At 36.8% G+C, this 20580-nt stretch overlaps 2 protein-coding genes across 7 annotated transcripts in view; one reads left to right on the top strand and one right to left on the bottom strand.

Annotated features, from left to right (window-relative positions):
* Positions 1-1777: 1777 nt before the first annotated feature.
* Positions 1778-5174, bottom strand: LOC112325212 (U2 small nuclear ribonucleoprotein B'' 2). Its single transcript, XM_024591089.2, has 5 exons — positions 4948-5174; positions 4415-4587; positions 3518-3614; positions 2606-2685; positions 1778-2258 (listed from the first exon to the last, which is right to left on the bottom strand). Exons 1-5 carry the CDS (start codon positions 5018-5020, stop codon positions 1980-1982), a joined length of 702 nt encoding a protein of 233 aa, XP_024446857.1. The 5' UTR covers positions 5021-5174; the 3' UTR covers positions 1778-1979.
* Positions 5175-7412: 2238 nt separating this feature from the next.
* Positions 7413-20580, top strand: part of LOC7458844 (fasciclin-like arabinogalactan protein 12) — a 37948-nt gene continuing 24780 nt past the window's right edge. Inside the window, exons 1-3 of one of the 6 annotated variants that reach the window (XM_052449480.1) lie at positions 7413-7632; positions 11221-11556; positions 19901-20343. In XM_052449480.1, the coding sequence (XP_052305440.1) occupies positions 7512-7632; positions 11221-11556; positions 19901-20235 (792 nt within the window). In that variant the 5' untranslated portion in view covers positions 7413-7511 and the 3' untranslated portion in view covers positions 20236-20343. Of the gene's footprint in view, positions 8345-11013; positions 12064-19900; positions 20344-20580 lie in introns of those variants that run through there. The other 5 variants (XM_052449479.1, XM_052449481.1, XM_002325639.4 and 2 more) reach the window with 5 other exon arrangements.

The following is a 20580-nucleotide window of genomic DNA, read 5'->3' as shown; positions in this document are numbered from 1 at the left end:
ATGCAGTTCAAGTTCTATAATTTGTAATTTGTTTTAGTATTTTAGATATATGAAGTCTTCTCTCACTCTTTTTTTTTTTTTTCTCTTTCTTTCACTCTTTTTTTTATAAAGATATTTGAGGTTGTATTTTAAATTTTACAATAAAAAATATTACTACAAATTTCTTGTTAAATATTTAAAATTTAATTATAAAACTCAAATTCATTTAACAGGTCGATCAGGACCCTATATATCCTGTGATCTAGACTGGTTTAGTTTATAAAAATAAATTAAGGTATTGACTCGGTCTAATAAGGTCAAAAACTTATATCAACTCATGACCTGATCAATATCAAATTCTTAATTTGTTAATTTTTATTGATTTTTTTTATCAAAACAATATTATTTTAATTATTTTAGAAAATAAATTAATTTTAATTAACCCTTCTAATATGTGACTCAAACCTTGCACTACATGTTTAAAACTATGTATTATACTTGTATGATTTGATTCGTCAAATGAATATTTTAGTTTAATTTAATTATATTAAATGTATAGCCAAAATATATATTTGTAAAGTAAGTTATTTTTTTTATAGAAAAAGAACAATGATAAGCAATAGCAATCAACCAAAAAATGTATTTTTTTTTAATATTTGACGAAAGATAGAATTCTTTGAGTCATTAACAACAAATATCAAATCTTAGCCGTTGAGTTGTTCTCATGAGACAAAATTTTCTTCTAATTCAATATATATAAATCATGAAACTAACTTTGGGGATTTCACGCGTCTAGAGACAAGTATGAGTTCTTTTTTCTCCTACTTCTTGTAGGCATCACCAGCCTATGATGATTAACTTTACACAAGGCCAAAAAATTAGAGAAGGACACCTAGCATGGAACATGCTTAGTCAAAAGGGGTTGGAAAAGGGTAAAAGACAAAACTCTCCTCCATCAGAAACGGCTGCAAATGAGGAGCAAATCAAGCCTGTCTCAGCCATGTAGCATGGCTCTGTGCAAATTTCTTCCTTCCCCTGTAGTTAAAAACCCTAAAGAGGAACTGTAGATGACTGGATTCAATTCCATATCCTAAGTTAGCTAAGATAGAGGAGCAAACATGACCTATCTACTGTACTCCAAATCCAACTCAATACAATCTTCCTAGAATTAGAGGCCACATCTTACATGTGCAATGAATCCCCCCAACTAAATCATGGACTTGTTACACGAGGCCATTCGTCTCTTTTCTGCTAGGGCCACACATAAAAAATATAAAATGCATAGAATGATTAATGAGACATGGATGAAGGATTAGTGAAACCAAAATTGTTCATTCCAGATCAATTTCAACTACAAAAAGTTCATAGGGCTCCCATTTCGTTTCCTATTTTGAAAGTTTGAACAGAATCCAAAGGCACAACAGCTTTTAACCATGCAGAGGAGGTTGCCTTTTGTCAGCACATAAAGCCATACATCCTTGTTTTAATAATAATAAAAAAAAAAACAAAGAGAGTTGAATGGCTTTGAAGCCTCACCGATTGGAAACATCGACATAAACAATGAATGGAGCGGATAAAAATATACCAGACAGCAGCCCTCGCCACTTGGCAACATCACTGGATATGGTCTAAACAATGAGTTGTGAAACATCACCAGAAACAGAAAATCCGTGACAGTTGCGCAGCTGGTGCAAACCGGCCAGCAATGAACAACTAAATAGATTGTAGAAAATAAAGGAAAACTGAACTTGCCAATTATATGAGATCATCTAATTCAAAATACTTCAAGGAGATTCGCTTGGAAAAGCATATTCAGATCTTCTCATTTCATTACTTCAAATTGTGAAATTGAACATCAAACAAATTGGAAATGAAATTCTACAATTAGTTATCGAGAATCTACATGGTTACCGTATGCATAGAACTCTTCAATCATCAAATCCAAGGGAAACATTTGAGGCAAGAAGTGAAAAAGGAACTAGCTTTAAAACAAGGGTTGGTTACTTCTTGGCGTAAGTAATAGCCATAGGGTTCTGGGGAGTAATTTTGAAACCTTGAAGGGCCTGCATGGCCATGGAGGATTGCACATCATCTTCAAATTCCACAAATGCGATACCTGGCTTTGCCTCAATCATACGGACTTCCCTAAATCCTGGGTATTGCTGGAAGAGCACTTGCAACATCATGCTAGTGGTTTCATGGGGCAAGTTTTGAATAAACAATATATTATTTGGTGGAACGGTTTCCTGTGCACTCTGGTTTCCTTGGCGGAAAGAAGTCTACACATCACAGACACAGACAGGATATAATAAGCAAGCATTGATTAGATAAAATATAGGAATTCAAAAGAAGTAGTTGAAGTGCACAGATGAAATACACAGAAAAGGTTTGAGTGTGAAATGTGATGCATTAATGCCAGCAATAAAATCAATACATACATCAATGGCACATTGAATGATTCAAAAATTATCATGCAACCATCTTCAACACTCTTCATCTTTATAAAAATGAAACACATGAAACTGCATATGAGCCTAAGCTTATTTGCTCAACTCGTAAGAACATCAAAACATGCATGCAAGGGTTCAAGGCACATTGGAGGACAGAAGCATAAAATGTGACTTACTGGGCCCCCATTACTTTCAGCAGGTTTCCCATTAGCTGGAGCTGATTGCTGAGCTTCTTCAGCACGTTTCTTTCTCTCAGCTGAAGAGGAACACATGTATCCAATTATTAGTGCATAACAGAACATCAGGAGCATCAATGAACAAAAATTAAGATGTTTTTCCACTTCATAGTAAGTTAAAACAAAACATTAGTCTAGTGTAAGAATTTAAATCCCATCCCAGTTAAGACATGGCACTGCCCCAAAATTGCTCTATTTTTTTTCTTTCATAAGTTGTCAAAAGTTATTAGAAAACAATACATATTGAGAACATTTTCCACACACACAACTTGTTTCCCATCTGATTTCAGTACATTTAAACTATAAACCTGGAAGGCAAAATCACCTAAGTTACATGGGCAAAATCACCTTAAGTTACACAGGAGCATCGACTGAAACATAAATCAGGTATCAGCATCAAATTTGTAAGGGCAGCACTTGCTTCTAAATGGTATTTGGTTTCACTTTTACAATAATACAATCATGTACAAATCATAGGTCAACAGTAAATATTTCCTTATGAAAAGTCATATGCTTGAATCAGGAAGTAGATAACTAAATCAACCATATTAAATGGTGTAGTTCCTGCTAACATGGCGAATAGTGGAGCCTCTTACACAGCATTTGCTCAAGAAATGGTTCCTCAAACCTTTTGAGCAGTTTAAAGAAAAGACCAAGAAGAGTTTTTACTTCCTGGTCAATACAGCACTTACAAAGAAGAATTCAAGCATATTTCTCTGCTATAACTTCCTAATGCAATTTTCTTTAATTCAATGAATGAGTTCCATTTGAGCACTCAAATTTTTAAGTATGGGATAAACATACCAGTTGTAAAGCTCAATAAAGTAGAAATTGCTACTCAATTGCACTCACCTTTTTCCTCTTGCTTCTTCTTCTTCTTTGCATTTGGATCATAGACTCCTTCTGCTTCTGCAATGCAATCAGACTTTGTTTTTGCATATTGAATCCGCTGCACCACAGTAATGAGATACATTGCACAATGAAAATTTACTCGGCACAAAGATATTCTACATAAATATGAATGTTCTTAAGATTCTAAATAAACAAACAAATACACAAATAATAACTGTCCTCAGGGAATGCATGCTTTAAAGAGTCCACCAGTCAATGTTTTTGACAGAATTGTAGTTAATTAGGCACACATTTCTCCCTTCTTTAGTACACTAACATAAATTATACCACACAACTATGACCTTTCTATCAGGTCAAAACACAATATAACTCCATGATTGGCATAATTGAAACTTCATGTAAGACATTGAGAATCTTTCCCTTTTTCTTCTTATGTCAATCACAAAGTGAATTATTAATTTAAGAGTCACACTGAGCCCATTATTAACCATGAAAATCTATGACTTCTTGTTGACATCATTCTCAACAAGAACTATCCATTTCGCAACTGTAGTTTTAGAGGAGCTGGTGAAAAAATACCATCCCACTGTTATGCTTGTCCATAACAAGCAAACAAAGGCTCAAGGATAAAACCAAAAGAAAAACTGAACAGGACAAACCACAAAGGCTATAGTTAATGGTCACAAAATCACACCCAAAACTAGTTGATAATCCATTAATAGTATAGACAAATTGAAACCCATCAAAATTGTGGCTTTGAAAGCTGACAGATAATAAAATTAAAAGTTCTTTACACTCAGGAAACTTAAGAAAAAGACATCAAAGAAACATACCCTAATTGATGCATTAACAAATACAAAGAGCGAAGACTTACTGACCAAGCATCGCAAGACGTACCATAGGTTTATCATAAAACGGAAAACCCTGCATCTGTCGCACAGCATTACTCGCAGCCGTAACTTCACTAAACACTACCCATGCTTGCCCTCGAAGCCTCGCCGTCTTCAAAGCAACAACATCCAAAATCCTCCCATATTGAGAGAACAGACAATAAAGTGACCTCTTCAACTCTACCCACACACCAAAAAAAAAGACACCCCATAAAAAATCTCACATAATTAAGTTAAAATACATAAATATCACTACAAATCACATTAGTTTCACTTCTCATTGATCAAATAACTTTCTTTAACAACTAATTTAAGCTACTTCCACACTAAAATTCTAAGCTTGATTTCACTAGCAGTAACCCTAAGAAGAAATCTCCTCGAAAGATCAACCAAGAGTGCTTTTAGCTTCTATATTGCTTAAGAAGCAAAAACAATCGTAAGGTTCAGATTCTTTTTAGGGTTTTAGTCGCTCAAACTTAGCTTATTTTTCTGGGCAAGAAAAACAGGAAGAACGTTAGATGGAAGTAAGCAACAACATACCTTCTTTCTTGACCTTCTCGTTGAGGTTCTTAATGTAAATTGTTTGGTTCGGTGGTATGTCCCCTGTTAGCATCTTCGCTGAAAACCCAAGAGAGAATCTGAGACAGATTTTGGGGGGTTTTTGAGAGAGAGAAGAGGGAGAGGGGAGGGGCTGAGGAGAGGGAGTCCGTTTTAGGACAGACTGAGCCCTAGCTATATATTTGGGCCTCTTAGAGTGGTTGCTGTTATCTGGGCTGAAATTAAAAAAATTAACTATAAGTGATTAATCTATATTTAAGTTTAAGTTCTTAGGCCAACATCTAAAAAAAAAAATTATTAAATTTTTTTGAATGTATTAAATTATGAGAAGTGCACTTTAAAATTATTAGCAAAGAAGAGTTAATCTTAGTAATTAAAAAACATCCTTTACCGTAAAAAAAAATTAAGCAAGATCATGAATTTATCTAGAGTCCTGCTTTATCCGCCATTTAAATAGTGTTAAAGGAAAAGAGCCCACAAAATACCTTCCATGTTTTGCCAAGAATCATGGACTTAGAATGATCAGTCTAGCCCAATAGCTTCTACGGCCTATCTTGGATAGATCGGAACAAGCTCCGGTGGGAATCTATTCCCTGATACCTGAAGACGATAGGAAAATTGTTCATCAAGAAACAAAGATGATAACAGTTAGTCCACCTATATATGGAAAAAGTACATTACGATGAAAAATGGGCAATGGTACAAGTTTTTGTCTTGTGAAATATGGATAGGTCCTCCAGGTTCTTAAACAGAAGGGAAAGGAGAAGCATTTTAGTCAAGCATTCTTCCGAGGGATAACATACTTGAAGTCTTGAATAGCCAACATTTTGAATTTGATTTTGAGTCTTTTTTAGTTTCAAGTTTTCTATGAGATAATATAACAACAATATTGTGCCATTTTGTTATTTTTTTTTATTAACGTAGATGTTAGAAATAGTTTGTGTGTACTTCGACTAATCACACGGACCCTAAAGTTAACGATTATGTAAGCGTCCAGTGGCTCTGAGATTTGTGAGACTCGAACTGGTAATCTCTAGGGAGCAAACCTAATGCCTGATTAATTAAGCTACACCCTTCAAAATTAACTTTTTATTATTTTCTTATTAGTTAACGATGAAGGGCAAAATTCAAACCTTTTAATGAGTTATAAGGATAATATTGATGTTTTTATAATGAAAAAAAAAAAAAACATTTTTGCTTATTTGTTTTTGAAAAGTATATTTTTGTATTCTTGATGGAATGATTTTTGACATTTGATTTGTTTGTCTAAGCAAATTGTTCGACCTTTCTCAAGGCAGGCCAATTGGATCACCATTTGCATCTATACTAATTCATCAACAAAACGTATCCTCCACTGTTCTCCATTCATCTTCTCCTCTGTAAAAGTTTTACTTCCATCTTGGTTCGAGCAACCATCACGAATGCTTAATGCTATTGAGCACCATGTGAAAGAACTTGAACTCATGTTTCCACGTATTGGTTTGACGATGACAAAAATTGACACTACAAAATAACGTCATAATTATGGTTCGCAAATTCTAAGGTTATAATATGGAGATATATAGGCAGAGAGACGAACTTCATATTTTCTGTAAAGTTTATTATTCATAAAAAAATACCATCCGTTTATATAGAGATTAAAATCAATCTAATCAAAAGAATTCAAATCTTAGCGAGAAAAGTTATTAAAATTCAATATTAATTAGAAAAATAAAAAAAAAAAACATTTTCACTTACATTACTTACAAAATTGAGCTTGTAGAATTATCTATGGCGATTTAATAATTTAATATAAAATTATAATTATTTTTGTCATTTATAAATATATCAACAACACATTCCATGTCAAAAACTCAAGTTTTTTTTTTATTAATTCATGTAGGGTGTTCGAGTCAATTTAAATATATTTTAACTAATCCAAAAAATTCAGACTCTCTTAATCTGAGGTGCCTTGTATACTGTAAAATTGTTGTGAATGGAACACAAGGTCGTGTCAAGTAATGGTGAGTGATTTGAATTCTATGGGAATTTGGAAAGGTTGTCATGGATTGAAGGGTGGAAAGATCTATTCATCAGAATTATTTACTGAAATGCAAGTGAATAGTGAATGTTGCCCTCTCTTCAGCTAACAAGTCACTGAAGGCTCTATCATTGATGAAGCTATTCTTCCTTTTTGATTCAGACAATTATAATTCTGACAATCATTGACATCCTTATTTGCTGTCACACCCACTTGAAATCTACTTAAGTTTCAGGAACTTTTTCCCTTCTTTTCCAAGCAAACTAGTTGCTGCAGCATTTGTCAAAGTTCCCTCTCCTTTGATACCCTCCACCTTTTTGAAGTAAGATAAGGTACTTGATATAAACCTAGTTTGTAACTAAAACTGGACATTACACCTAAGTTCATCCTCTTCCCACCACTATAAAAACCTCACTCTATCTCTTCTTTACACATCAAATACTTCCATGCACAATTCTAGCTCAACTTGCATTGGCATTTCTGATCTATTGTTTCTAGCATTATAATTAATCCCAAAAACATAAAGATGAAGCAGCAGTTAATCTCCTCATTTTCAATATTCCTTTTATTCCTCCATTGTGCCAGTACCTTTGCCCAGATACCAGCTGCAGCCCCAGCGCAGGCACCGGCAGTAGTCGTAGCACCACCTCCAGCTGCAACCCCAACTCAGGCAGCTGCACCGCATGGCATCACCAACGTCACGAAAATCCTCGAGAAGGCTGGCCACTTCACGATCTTTATCCGTCTTTTGAGATCCACTCAAGAGGAAAGCCACTTGTTCTCCGCACTAAATGATTCAAGCACTGGTTTAACCATCTTTGCACCAACGGATAGCGCATTTTCGGAACTCAAATCAGGAACTCTCAACACTCTAAGGGATGGAGACAAGTCTGAGTTAGTGAAGTTTCACGTAGTTCCAACATTCCTATCTACTTCCCAGTTCCAGACCGTAAGCAATCCTCTCGGAACATGGGCCGGAACAGGTAGTAGGTTACCGCTTAATGTCACAAGTTATCCAAACTCGGTGAACATAACCACAGGACTTACCAATACAAGTTTATCTGGAACCGTATACACAGACAACCAGCTAGCCATTTATAAGATTGAAAAGGTACTCCTCCCTAAGGACATTTTTGCTTCTAATGCTCCAGCTCCAGCACCAGTGGCACCTGCACCAGAAAAGCCATCAAAGGCAGTTCCTGCAGTAACTGTAGAGAGTCCTGCAGCTTCTGTGGATATATCTAGTGCACTTATCTTTACTAATAATATTCTGGTGGGATCATTTGGTTTACTTGCTTCTGCAATGTTTTCTCTGTAATGTAGAAGGATTTCAATCTTGATATGATATATGTACGTAGGGTTGTGTCCGGTTTGGTGCTTTATTTAACTGCGCCGGCCGATTGTGTGTTGAATAATTCTGCTTTTACCTTGAATCCAGTTTGTATGATTTGAGTTCATGATTGAGTTGAGTTTTGAGATTCTATCTAATTAACTTGATTATTCATCAAATTTCATTTTTTTTTCACTATCATCCTGGTGTCATCTATCATTTCCTAGCTTTTGGCTAGATAATGGTGGTTTGATTGGCGGATCAAGAATTCTTTGATTATGAGCATTGGAGGAAGCATCAATTCCTACCCTTGAACAATGATTATCTTTGATTTCTCTATTAAGCATACATTCATACTTGCTGGAAAAATTTTCCATATCTAAAAAATCCCCCTAGTATTTCATGCTACACTTGTTTGAGAACTTGCAGTTTCTACATTATAATTCACTTAAAATTGATTTCTTAGAAGATCAACCTTGATGCTCTTAAGCCTTCCACTTTCGAAATTATTAGGTGTGATTTTGGTATCTTTACATTTTATTTAGAGACATGACCATGCTTGATCTTTTCTAACTAGCTACTGGTGAACCCGAATTCCTGTCTATAAGTCTCTATTAATGCTAAGATGACCACTCCTGCTTCTCTTGCTGCACCTTCCGAACCCTCCTCCATCGCTCACCTTCCTCTTCTCCTAGCAAATTTTATCTCCATCTTCGAACATCTCGAGTGGATTGCTAATGCCATTAAGTACATTAATGTACAAGAAATTCACTTCGATTTCTCTCCGGTTCCTGGGCGACCTGTCTTTCTTTATGCTCAGAATTGGACGTGTTAAATTTTTGAGGCTTAACTGTTATTTTTGGTATAAAATATAGCATGAGCAATGCCTTCTTGGGGCTTAAGTCCGAGGTCAGTGTTCGTTGAACATTGCCTTCTACCAGATGACTTTGAGGGTGACTTGATTTCTGGATGTGAATTTGGAGATCATATCTCTTGAAGGTTGTAGGGAATGAAAACCATAAAATATTGTTCGTTAAAGCTTAACGAGTGCTAAATCTAATTTCCTTCACTCACAAGAATGCATTGCCTGCTGATATTACTTCTCCAAATCTTGACTCACTAGAGATTAATTATTCAATTTAAGGTGAGGAGGTATTATTTCCAACTTCAAGGACTTGTCAGGTTTCATTGGAGCAAATATTTCAGTCTTGGACAAGAAAACTATATTAAGCATTGCAGACCAGTTCTTAGGTCACCTGCTCATGCCAAGCGTCTTGCTATACTATTTTATGGGATTAATTTGATTCTCTTTTCCTCCTTAATCTTGCTAAGTAATTTCTTTGCTATACGAATCTTTCTCGAGTTCAAGCCCAAATCAGACTCAGGTTTCTTCTCTAGTTTCAAAACTGTTCGTGTTGATAATTAGCGGAAAAAAGTGTGAGAGAGAGCAGGCATCTTCTTTCGTTTTACTTCAAAATGGTCATATAAAATTTCTAGGCTGGTGTTTGCATAAGGAAAAAATCATTGTAAGCAGCAACATGGCCTGTACTTGGCTCACGTACGTTAGAAAGTGTTTCTTGATTATGTTAAGTGATGGCCTGGTGTGAGATCTAATTTATGTTTCTAAATTTGGAAAGTTAGCCTATCAATTTCTCTTGAGGATTAAAAGGATGTAAAAAATTGTTTAGAAACAAAATAATATTTTTTTAATAAAAAAATTGGAGTAAGAAAAATGAAAACTGTAACTTCCTATGGAAAACTAAATTTTTTAGTTTTTTAAATTTGTATTGAGATTGAAAAACATATTTTAAAAATTCTCTGTAATTTTCTAATATAAGTTTTTCATTATTTTTCAAATGAAACAAATATGAATAATATTTTTTTATTTTATATCCAAGCCATTTTAAGCAATGTAAAAACTTAATTTTTTTTTTATATTTAGTTAGTATCAATGTATCATAAATTTACCTTTTATTATAAATTTAATATAAATATTTTTTAAAGGTTAGCAATATAGTTTTACATGATAGTTTTTTTTAAAGAAATAAAATTATAATTTCATCATTAAATTATCACGAATACAAAATGTTAAGATGCTTATTATAAATTATGGTTTATATTTTATAAAAAAATAGTTATAATCTTAAAGTATTTTTTAGATGGAAAAATTTATCTTCATGATTTTATGACAAATAAAACACGTTTTCTGATTTTTTATTGAAAAACTAAAACTAGAAAAGGAAAATAAAACTGAAAAAAAAAGTTTTATAATGTTACTCAACACATCCAAAGCTTCTTTCTTTTTAGCTCAAGGAGCAAAGTCTTTAGCTGTTTTGGATACAAAGATGGGGTCAGCTGAGATTCCTTGTCCAAATCTTCTATCATTAAAGATGATTTTGTTATAATGTGTGGAAGTATGCTCAAATGTTCTGCCATTGATGAGTGGGAAATGCACATCTTCATTTGCTGTCACACCCACTTGAAATCTACTTCTTAGATTCTTGTTTCTTTTTCTTCCTACTTTCCATGCAAAGTAGCTGCTGCAGCATTGCCAATTTTCCATCTCCATTGATGGCCCACCACCTTTTGGAGTAAGATAAGGTACTTGCAACCTAGTTGTGTAACTAAAATTGTATATTGCACCTAACTTGATCCTCTCTGCCCACAACTATATAACCTCAAACTGTCCCCTCTATACACATCGAGCACTTCTAACAAAAATCAAGCTCAGTTTACATTAGCATTTTTGCATTGTTCCTAGCATTTTATCTTAACAACATAAAGATGAAGCCACAGTACTTACTCTCTTCATTTTCAATTTTACTTCTTTTCCTCCATTGTACCAATACCTTTGCCCAGTCACCAGCTGCAGCCCCGGCTCAGGCGCCAGCAGTGGTTGCATCACCTCCAGCTGCAACCCCAACACAGGCAGCTGCACCGCATGGCATCACCAACGTCACCATAATCCTTGAGAAGGCTGGACACTTCACGATCTTTATCCGCCTTTTGAGATCCACCCAAGAGGAAAACCACTTATTCTCCGCGCTAAATGACTCAAGCACTGGTTTAACCATCTTTGCACCAACGGATAGCGCATTTTCGGAACTCAAATCAGGAACTCTCAACACGCTAAGTGATGGAGACAAGTCCGAGTTAGTGAAGTTTCACGTAGTTCCAACATTCCTATCTACTTCCCAGTTCCAGACCGTAAGCAATCCTCTCGGAACATGGGCCGGAACAGGTAGTAGGTTACCACTTAACGTGACAAGTTATCCAAACTCGGTGAACATAACCACAGGACTTACCAATACAAGTTTATCTGGCACCGTATACACAGACAACCAGCTAGCCATTTATAAGATTGAAAAGGTACTCCTCCCTAAGGACATTTTTGCTTCTAATGCTCCAGCTCCAGCACCAGTGGCAGCTGCACCAGAGAAGCCAACGAAGGCAGTTCCTGCAGTAACTGTAGAGAGTCCTGCAGCTTCTGTGGATATATCTAGTGCACTTATCTTTACTCATAATCTTTTGGTGGGATCAGTTGGGTTACTTGCTTCTGCAATGTTTTCTCTGTAATGTAGAAGGATTTCGAATCTTGATATGATATGTAGGGGGTTGTGTCCGGTTTGGTGCTTTATTTAATTTGCTGCGCCGGCTGATTGTGTGTTGAATAATTCTGATTTTACCTTGAATCCAGTTTGTATGATTTGAGTTTGTGATCAAGGTTGAATTCTGAGCTGTTGATTAATTTCTTGGTCAAATTGGAATACACACACACACACACACACATACATACATATAAGTAGTCAATCTTGTTTTTTTCATTTCATTTCCTATCACCTTGGCGCCATGTGCTTATTCCCTAGCTTTTGGTTAAATAAGACCATTGCCTCCATGAGGCTCCAGTCTCTGAGGTCATTGTTTCCTTTGCTTTCTTCATCAATAGGATGACTTTGTAGATGATTTCTGGGTACGTCTTTTGAGAGCTTATCTGTTGAAATTTGTAGGGAATGAAGAAAGTAAGAGTTTGGTTCTGTAAAGCTAAAGGGGCTAAAGCTTAGTTCCTTTACTGTCAGCACTGCTTCACGTGGGGTTACTTGACCAGATCTTGGGTTGCAAGAGATGATTCCATTTAAGGTAGGTAGGTAGCATTTCAAGGACTTATCGGGTTTGATTTAAGCAAACATTCCATTCCTGGACATAAAAGAGCATTGGGGGCTGGTGTGTGAGGTCACTTGCTCATTCGCAGCGCCTTAGTGTGCTGCACAGCAGGATTAATGCAACCCATCTGTGTTTTTCCTTCATCTTGCAGTATTGACGTTTTGAAGCTAGTGATAAGTTAGAGCTACACATTAATTTATACAAGTATGTTTCATTGTGATTTTGGAATTCACACAAGTATGTTTCGAACCGAAATGTAGTTTTCTTTAAGCTATAAGGTTAGAAGACAATTGACAATTCAATTATTCAAAAGAGAAGAAAATGCTAACTGTCAAAAAACAAGGCTTCTGAAACAGAACCTTTACTAGACTGCTATATTATCTCCTACTTTGGGCTTGCAAACTTCTGGTGCAAAAAGAATTTCCTTGCTATATTACCTGTCAGGACTCAGGAAACAAATATAACTGGTAAGCTCGTCTTATTAGTATATGCAGATGGTTCCTTGTGCAAGTGTTGGATAATAATTCTAGTTTCAACTTGCTTCATGTTAGTGTCTTTCGCGACTTGTATTTTCTGGATAGGCTTCTTCTATTCTTCCTAATTACAACTTTTCATAAAAGTTTGTTATTACATGCAGATGCTTGCAGTGAAGGTAAGGATGTATATTTGTGGAAGCTCTCGCTGCAATATATCTGCAAGTTGCTTTTCTGCGTAACAACAGCTAAAGGTCACCGCATTAGCTTTCTCTACTTCATGAGCTCTGGAACTTCATTTTGATATGCTTGGTTTTTCCTTGACTAACTGAATATTTTGCTATTGCAATTGCAATGGCCGACTTGTTATCAACTTGAATTCTAGTTGCTACATGCTGTTGCTGCCCCATATCTTGGAGAAGTTTCCTTAACCATATGGCTAGATTCAAAGTTGCTGCTGAATTTATACACTCTGCTTCTCCAGTGGATTGTGCCACGGTTCTTGCTTCTTGGTCACCGAAGAAAGTGCACCTGAACCGATATCGAACACAACCTGTTGTGCTCTTCATATCATCGACTGAAACAGCCCAATCACTATCTGAGTAGTCAATTTTCTATAGCCAGTAGCTTCAAACAACACTCCAAAATCAGCCATTCCCCTCACAGATTTAAAGCAGGTGGTTCTGATCAGTTGGGCCTACCACAACTGGGCCGCGTGGATAGTCTTGAAGGAATGTCTATGGACTGATGGTAAAGAACAAAGCCCAAAACAATATTTGGGATGGGCAGAGTGATCGACTTGACAAAAATGATAGAAACAGATATGCAAGAATACTTGATGAATACTGAATTGTATATCATGCTTAGAATGAACAATCATTTGGCTTTATATAACCTTTACAACACTGTAGGGTAACTAATAACTGCTGCCCCGTGATTCAAGGAATCAGTTTATTTGCTAACAATTGAATACTAACAACCTTTACCTGACTTAACTAACTGCCAGCTGGATTAACTAACTAACTGCTCTAACAGGTTTAGCTAACAGAAAAACTGACAGTTATTGAAACTTCTCAACATTCTCTCCTTTAAACTAATTCTGTGTAACAATTAGTTTACATCAAGCATCACACAGACTGGTTTTGTCAGTAGGTCGGCTACTTGATCTTGTGAGCCACAATGCACAAGTTCAATGATCTTGTCTCGAGTTAAATCACGTAAGAAATGGAATCTCACATCAATGTGCTTGCTGCGTCCATGCATAATGGGATTTCTTGAGAGCTTGATGGTTGAACTGTTATCACACATTAAGATGGTGCAATCTTTTTGTTCATGATTTAACTTCTCCAGAATCCTTCTCATCCATACTGCCTGGCAAGCACAAGCTGCTGCTGCCACGAATTCTGCTTCAGTTGTTGACTGAGTGACTATAGGCTGCTTATTTGATGCCCATGAAACTGCTCCTCCACTCAGCATGAAGACATAGCCGGATGTGCTCTTTCTGTCTGTAATGTCTCCTGCATAGTCACTATCAGTGTATGCAATCAGCTGCTTGTTCTCATTCTTCTTGTAGAATATACCATAATTGATGGTCCCCTTCAAGTATCTTAATAATCTTTTTGCAGCTTGTAGATGCACTTCTGTTGGACTAGCCATAAACCTGCTTATAAAACTCACCCCAAACATGATATCTGGCCTTGTAGCAGTGATATACATAAGACTTCCAACTATTTGTTTATAGTAAGTCTCATCGATTTTGTTTCCTTCTCCAATTTTGTCAGTTTTGAAGCCAGGGACTATGGGATTCATTACTGCATTACATTCTTCCATTCCAAACCGTTTCAGAACCTCTAGTATATACTTTCGTTGACAGATATAGATTCCATTGGTCTGTTGCAGTACTTCTATACCTAAGAAGAACCTCATTCTTCCTAGATCAGTCATGTCAAATACCTTCATCATAGACTGTTTGAATTCCAGCATCATCTGCTCATCATCTCCAGTGTAAATCAAATCATCTACATAAACACTCACGATAAGGATTCTGCCTCCACTAGTCTGTTTAACAAACAGAGTTTGTTCACTGATGCACTTCTGAAACCCTTCATGAGTGAAGTAGGCTTCAATGCGACTAAACCAAGCTCGAGGGGCTTGTTTTAGTCCATACAAAGCTTTGTGTAATTTGTAGACCTTTTGCTCATTTCCTTTCTGCTCATATCCTTTTGGTTGTTCTACAAATAAATCCTCACTTAATTCCCTATGCAGGAAAGCCGACTTAACATCTAATTGATAGATGAGCTAACCTTTCTTAGCAGCTAGTGCAATGATCATCCTAACAGTGTCCATTCTTGCCACCGAAGCAAATACCTCTGTGTAATCCACACCATGTTGTTGAGCATAGCCTTTGGCAACTAACCTGGCTTTGAGCTTATCCACTTTGCCAGACTCATTTAGCTTGGTTTTGTATATCCATTTCACCCCAATCTTCTTAGTTCCAGCTGGTAATTCAGTTAGACTCCATGTCTCATTCTTCTGAATTGACTCCATTTCAGCATCCATGGCTTCCCTCCACTTGTAACTTTTTACTGCCTCTTCATAGCTCACGGGGTCATCAGAAGTTACAATTTCCATATTCAATTCTGTTTCTTCTTCTGACAGTCCTTCACCAGAGACATAGTCTCTCATCCAGCTAGGCATAATTGTATCCCTCCTTGTGTGCAGATTGACACCTTCTTCATATATTGTGTTGGCAGGAGTATTGTTGGATCCTTCAATGCCATCCTAATTTGACTCTGCACCTGAGTCTGCAATATTATGCTCAATTGCCTCTGCATCTTCACTGATGTTTGCTTCATCTCCATCAGTTTCACCTTCTTCTCCCCATTCTAAGTTCATTTGTAACTCCTCTTTGTAATAGATATCCCAGTCCCAGTGTTTCTCTTCTTCAAATATTATGTCCCTGCTAGTTACAATTTTCTTTGTTGCAGGGTCATACAGTCTGTAGCCCTTTGATTCTTCACTTACTCCCAACAGTACACAGTACACAGCACACACTCTTGTTTTCCAGTTTGGTTCGTCTTGCATTTGGTATATGCACATGAGCTACACATCCAAACACTCTAAAGTGTTCAACTGAGGGCTTCATTCCAGTCCACACTTCTTCTGGAGTCATGTCTTTTACAGCATTAGTAGGGCATCTGTTCAAGACATATATGCTCCAGTTTACTGCCTCAGCCCAGAAGCTTTTGGGAATCTTCTTTTCTGAAAGCATGGATCTTACCAAGTTCATCACTGTCCTATTCTTCCTCTCAGCCACTCCATTCTGCTGAGGAGTGTAGGCTGTAGTCAGCTGTCTTTTGATGCCATTCTGCTTACGGAACTCATTGAATTCCAGTGAGTTGAATTCACCACCTCTATCTGTTCTTATACTCTTGATGTATTGTCCAGTTTCTTTTTCAACAAGCTTCTTAAAGTACTGGAAATGCTGAAGAGCTTCTGATTTTTCTGCTAGGAAATAAACCCAAGTCTTCCTGCTATAGTCATCAATGAGGCATAAGAAATACCTTTTCTTGCTGTTTGAGGTTGGTGTGATTGGAGCACATATGTCTGCATGGATGAGCTATAATCTTTGTGATGCACGCCATTGACTCCTTTTTGGGAATGATTCTCTGTGCTGCTTGCCAGTAATACAGGCCGTGCATTCTGTAGTTGATGCAGGGAGCTGTGGTAGTCCTCTCACCATCTTCTTATATTGCAAGGTTCTTAGTCCTTTGTGGCTGAGATGGCCATATCTGCAATGCCATAAATGTGACAAATCTTGTGCATGTGTATGGAAACAAGAAACATCTTTGACTTGAGCCTTTGCTATTAGCACAAACATCCTGTTGATTGTCATTCTAGTTTGGATGATCAGGCCTCTCACAGGATGATAAATTCTGCATGTTCCTGATTTGATAAGGATTGCCAGACCCTTTTCTTGTAGCTGGCCTATGCTTAGGAGATTGTTCTTCAGTTCAGGTACATAGAATACATCAGTGACCATGTGCTGCAAACCATCCAAGAACAACTTGACTTTTCCCTTCCCAAGGACTGTCATTCGTGTATTATTTCCAAGCTTTACCAGTTGTCTAAATTCTTCATTCAACTCACAGAACATATTCTTGTCTCCACACATATGGTTTGAGCAGCCAGAGTCCAAAAACCATGCACCCTCTCGATTGTTGTCATACAATTCCACATGAGACATCAATAGGATTTCTTCTTCATTGCTCAGTTCTGCATAATTTGCCTCCTTGTTCACTGTGGGACATTCATACTGAAAATGGCCAAGTTTGTGACATCTATAATATTCCACAGTGGTTTTGTCAAAGGTATATCGTCCTCTACCTCTTCCTCCTCCTCTAAAAGGTCGTCTGCCTTGTCCTCTGCCATATAACCTTTCTTCAGATGTCACCTTCAAAGCTTGTTCTTCCATGCTGTGTTTCTGAAATTTTTGTTCATGTACAATCAATGAGCTTTGTAACTCATCAATTGAGAGAACATCAATGTCCTTAGATTCTTCAATTGAACATACTATGCAATTGAATCTGTCAGTCAAAGATCGAAGAATCTTTTCCACAATCGTTACATCTCGCATTTGCTCCCCATAGGTTCTCATTTTGCTAGCTACAGTCATAACCTTTGCAAAGTAGTCAGTGATATGCTCACCTGTTTTCATCTCCAGTGTTTCAAACTCCTTCCTTAGTGTTTGAAGGATTGAACGCTTCACTCTTGCATTTCCTTCATATTTCCTCTTCATTGAGTCCCAAATTTGTTTAGAGGTGTTCTTCTCCAGAATAGTTTCAAGTATAGTTCTGTCAATGGCCTGAAATAGGTAGTTCTTTACTTTCAGATCTTTGAGTTTTAACTCCTCTAATTTCTTTCGTTGTGTTTCAATCACACTTGCTCCTTCCTCTGGCTCTGTGTAGCCAGTTTCAACCAAGATCCAGAATTCCTTGGATCTCAAGAAATTCTCCATTAGCATGCTCCAGTGATCGAAATGACCATCAAACCGCGGTATGGATGGTTGAATAAAATTGTTGGTGCTGTCATTCGCCATCTCTCAGTTTGGCTCTCCTTTGTTTTGTAAAGTTTAAGAAGAAAGAACAAAACCAACTGCAGCTTTCTTTTCGCTCCCTGCAGCTTTCTCTTTCTCATCCTTTGTTTTGCTCTGATACCAATTTGATAGAAACAGATATGCAAGAATACTTGATGAATACTGAATTGTATATCATGCTTAGAATGAACAATCATTTGGCTTTATATAGCCTTTACAACACTGCAGGGTAACTAATAACTGCTGCCCCGTGATTCAAGGAATCAGTTTATTTGCTAACAATTGAATACTAACAACCTTTACCTAACTTAACTAACTGCCAGCTGGATTAACTAACTAACTGCTCTAACAGGTTTAGCTAACAGAAAGACTGACAGTTATTGAAACTTCTCAACAAAAAAGACCCATAATTACAGCCTTCAATTTCACAGCTGAATCATGCTCAAATTTTGCTATATAGGCCTATATATGTAATGGTCAGCAGGTCTGGAAGACATCTAGACCCAAAACGTGCTATTCAGGTTAGATTTGTAATTTCTCATTTTTATTTTTAAATTTTCTAGTTTGTTTAATATTTTTATTGCATTTTTTTTTATTTTCAGGTTTTCTAGTTTAGGAAGGTAACAAAATTTGAAATTTGCGCGGTGATCCTATGCAATTGCTGTCTTTCTTTTGTTGTTTATGTCTGCGTCGATATCTTAGGACTCTCTTTGTTTCCCTAAAAAGTCAGCTTACTCGAAGATTGCATAAACCTTGAAAGAAGGCTTGCCACAATCATCATATCAAGTACATAATAAGGTAAGTATATCTTGATCATGTCATGTCAAGTGGTGGTAAGGGTGAGATTTGATTTCTGGACGTGTGAATTTGGAAAGTTAGTCTATCGAAATCTGTCTTGGATTCAAGGATGCGACTCTTTTAAGCTCAAGGAGCTAGATCAAAGCTATTAAAGATGAATCAGTTGAGATTTCATGTCAAACTCCTCTGTCATTACAGATGATTTGTTTTGATGTTCAGAAGTCTATGCTCAAATGTTCTGCCAGTGATGATTCAGAATTATAATTTTGACAATCATAGATATCTTCATTTGCTGTCACACCCACTTGAAATCCACTTTTTATAATCTATTTTTCCCCCTGCATTTCCAAGAAAATTAGTTGTTGCAGCATTGTTGAACTTGCCTCTCCATTGATACCCTCCACCTTTCGGAAAAAGATAAGATACTAGCTACCTAATTGTATAACTAAAATTGTACATTGCACCTAGCTTGATCCTCTGCCAACAACTATAAAACCTGACTCTGTCCCTTCTTTACACATCAAACACTTTTCTAACTAAGATCAAGCTCAATTTACATTAACATTTTTGTATCACTTCTAGCATATAGCCCAAAAACATAAACATGAAGCAACAGTCAATCTCATTTTTTATTTTCCTCCTTTTCCTCCAATGCACCTATACCTTTGCCCAGTCACCAGCTGCAGCCCCAGCGCAGGCACCAGCAGTGGTTGTGGCACAACCTCCAGCAGCAACCCCAACACAGGCAGCTGCACCACATGGCATCACCAACGTAACCAAAATCCTTGAGAAGGCTGGCCACTTCACGATCTTTATCCGCCTTTTGAGATCCACCCAAGAGGAAAACCACTTGTTCTCCGCGTTAAATGATTCAAGCACTGGTTTAACCATCTTTGCACCAACGGATAGCGCATTTTCGGAACTCAAATCAGGAACTCTCAACACTCTAAGTGATGGAGACAAGTCCGAGTTAGTGAAGTTCCACGTAATTCCAACATTCCTCTCTACTTCCCAGTTTCAGACTGTAAGTAACCCTCTAGGCACATGGGCTGGAACAGGCAGTAGGTTACCACTTAATGTGACAAGTTATCCAAACTCAGTGAACATAACCACAGGACTTACCAATACAAGTTTATCTGGCACCGTATACACAGACAACCAGCTTGCCATTTATAAGATTGAAAAGGTTCTCCTCCCTAAGGACATTTTTGCTTCTAATGCTCCAGCTCCAGCACCAGTGGCACCTGCACCAGAAAAACCTGCAAAGGCGGTTCCTGCGGCTAATGTTGAGAGTCCTGTGGCTCCTGTGGATATATCCAGTGCAGTTTGGTTTATGCATAATAATGTGGCGGGGTCAGTTGGTATAGTTGCTGCTGCAGTGTTTGCTTTGTAATGTAGAGAGTCCTGTGTCTCCTCTTTATGGTTTTTCTGAGTTGGGTTGGATTCATGGAGTCTGTTGAATAATTATGAATTTATTTTTAATCCAGTTTTTATTATTTAATTTTTGACATTGTGATTAAGATTGAATTTGAGTTTTTATTTATTTTCTTGGTCAAATTGGAACAAATTTATGTATGTGAAAGCATTTGATTATGGATAATTATTCATTAATCTTCTTGATTAGGTACTAATCACTGCCCATTAATCTTGATTTAGTAAATTTAATTTTTTACTCTCAGCTAATCATTTTCCTAGCTTTTGGTTAGTAAATGTTGGCTGGATTTCTGGGAAATCTAGT

Source organism: Populus trichocarpa, chromosome 19 (assembly GCF_000002775.5).
Source record: "Populus trichocarpa isolate Nisqually-1 chromosome 19, P.trichocarpa_v4.1, whole genome shotgun sequence".
Classification (NCBI taxonomy): domain Eukaryota; kingdom Viridiplantae; phylum Streptophyta; class Magnoliopsida; order Malpighiales; family Salicaceae; genus Populus; species Populus trichocarpa.
This window is presented reverse-complemented; position numbering and strand designations above follow the sequence as displayed.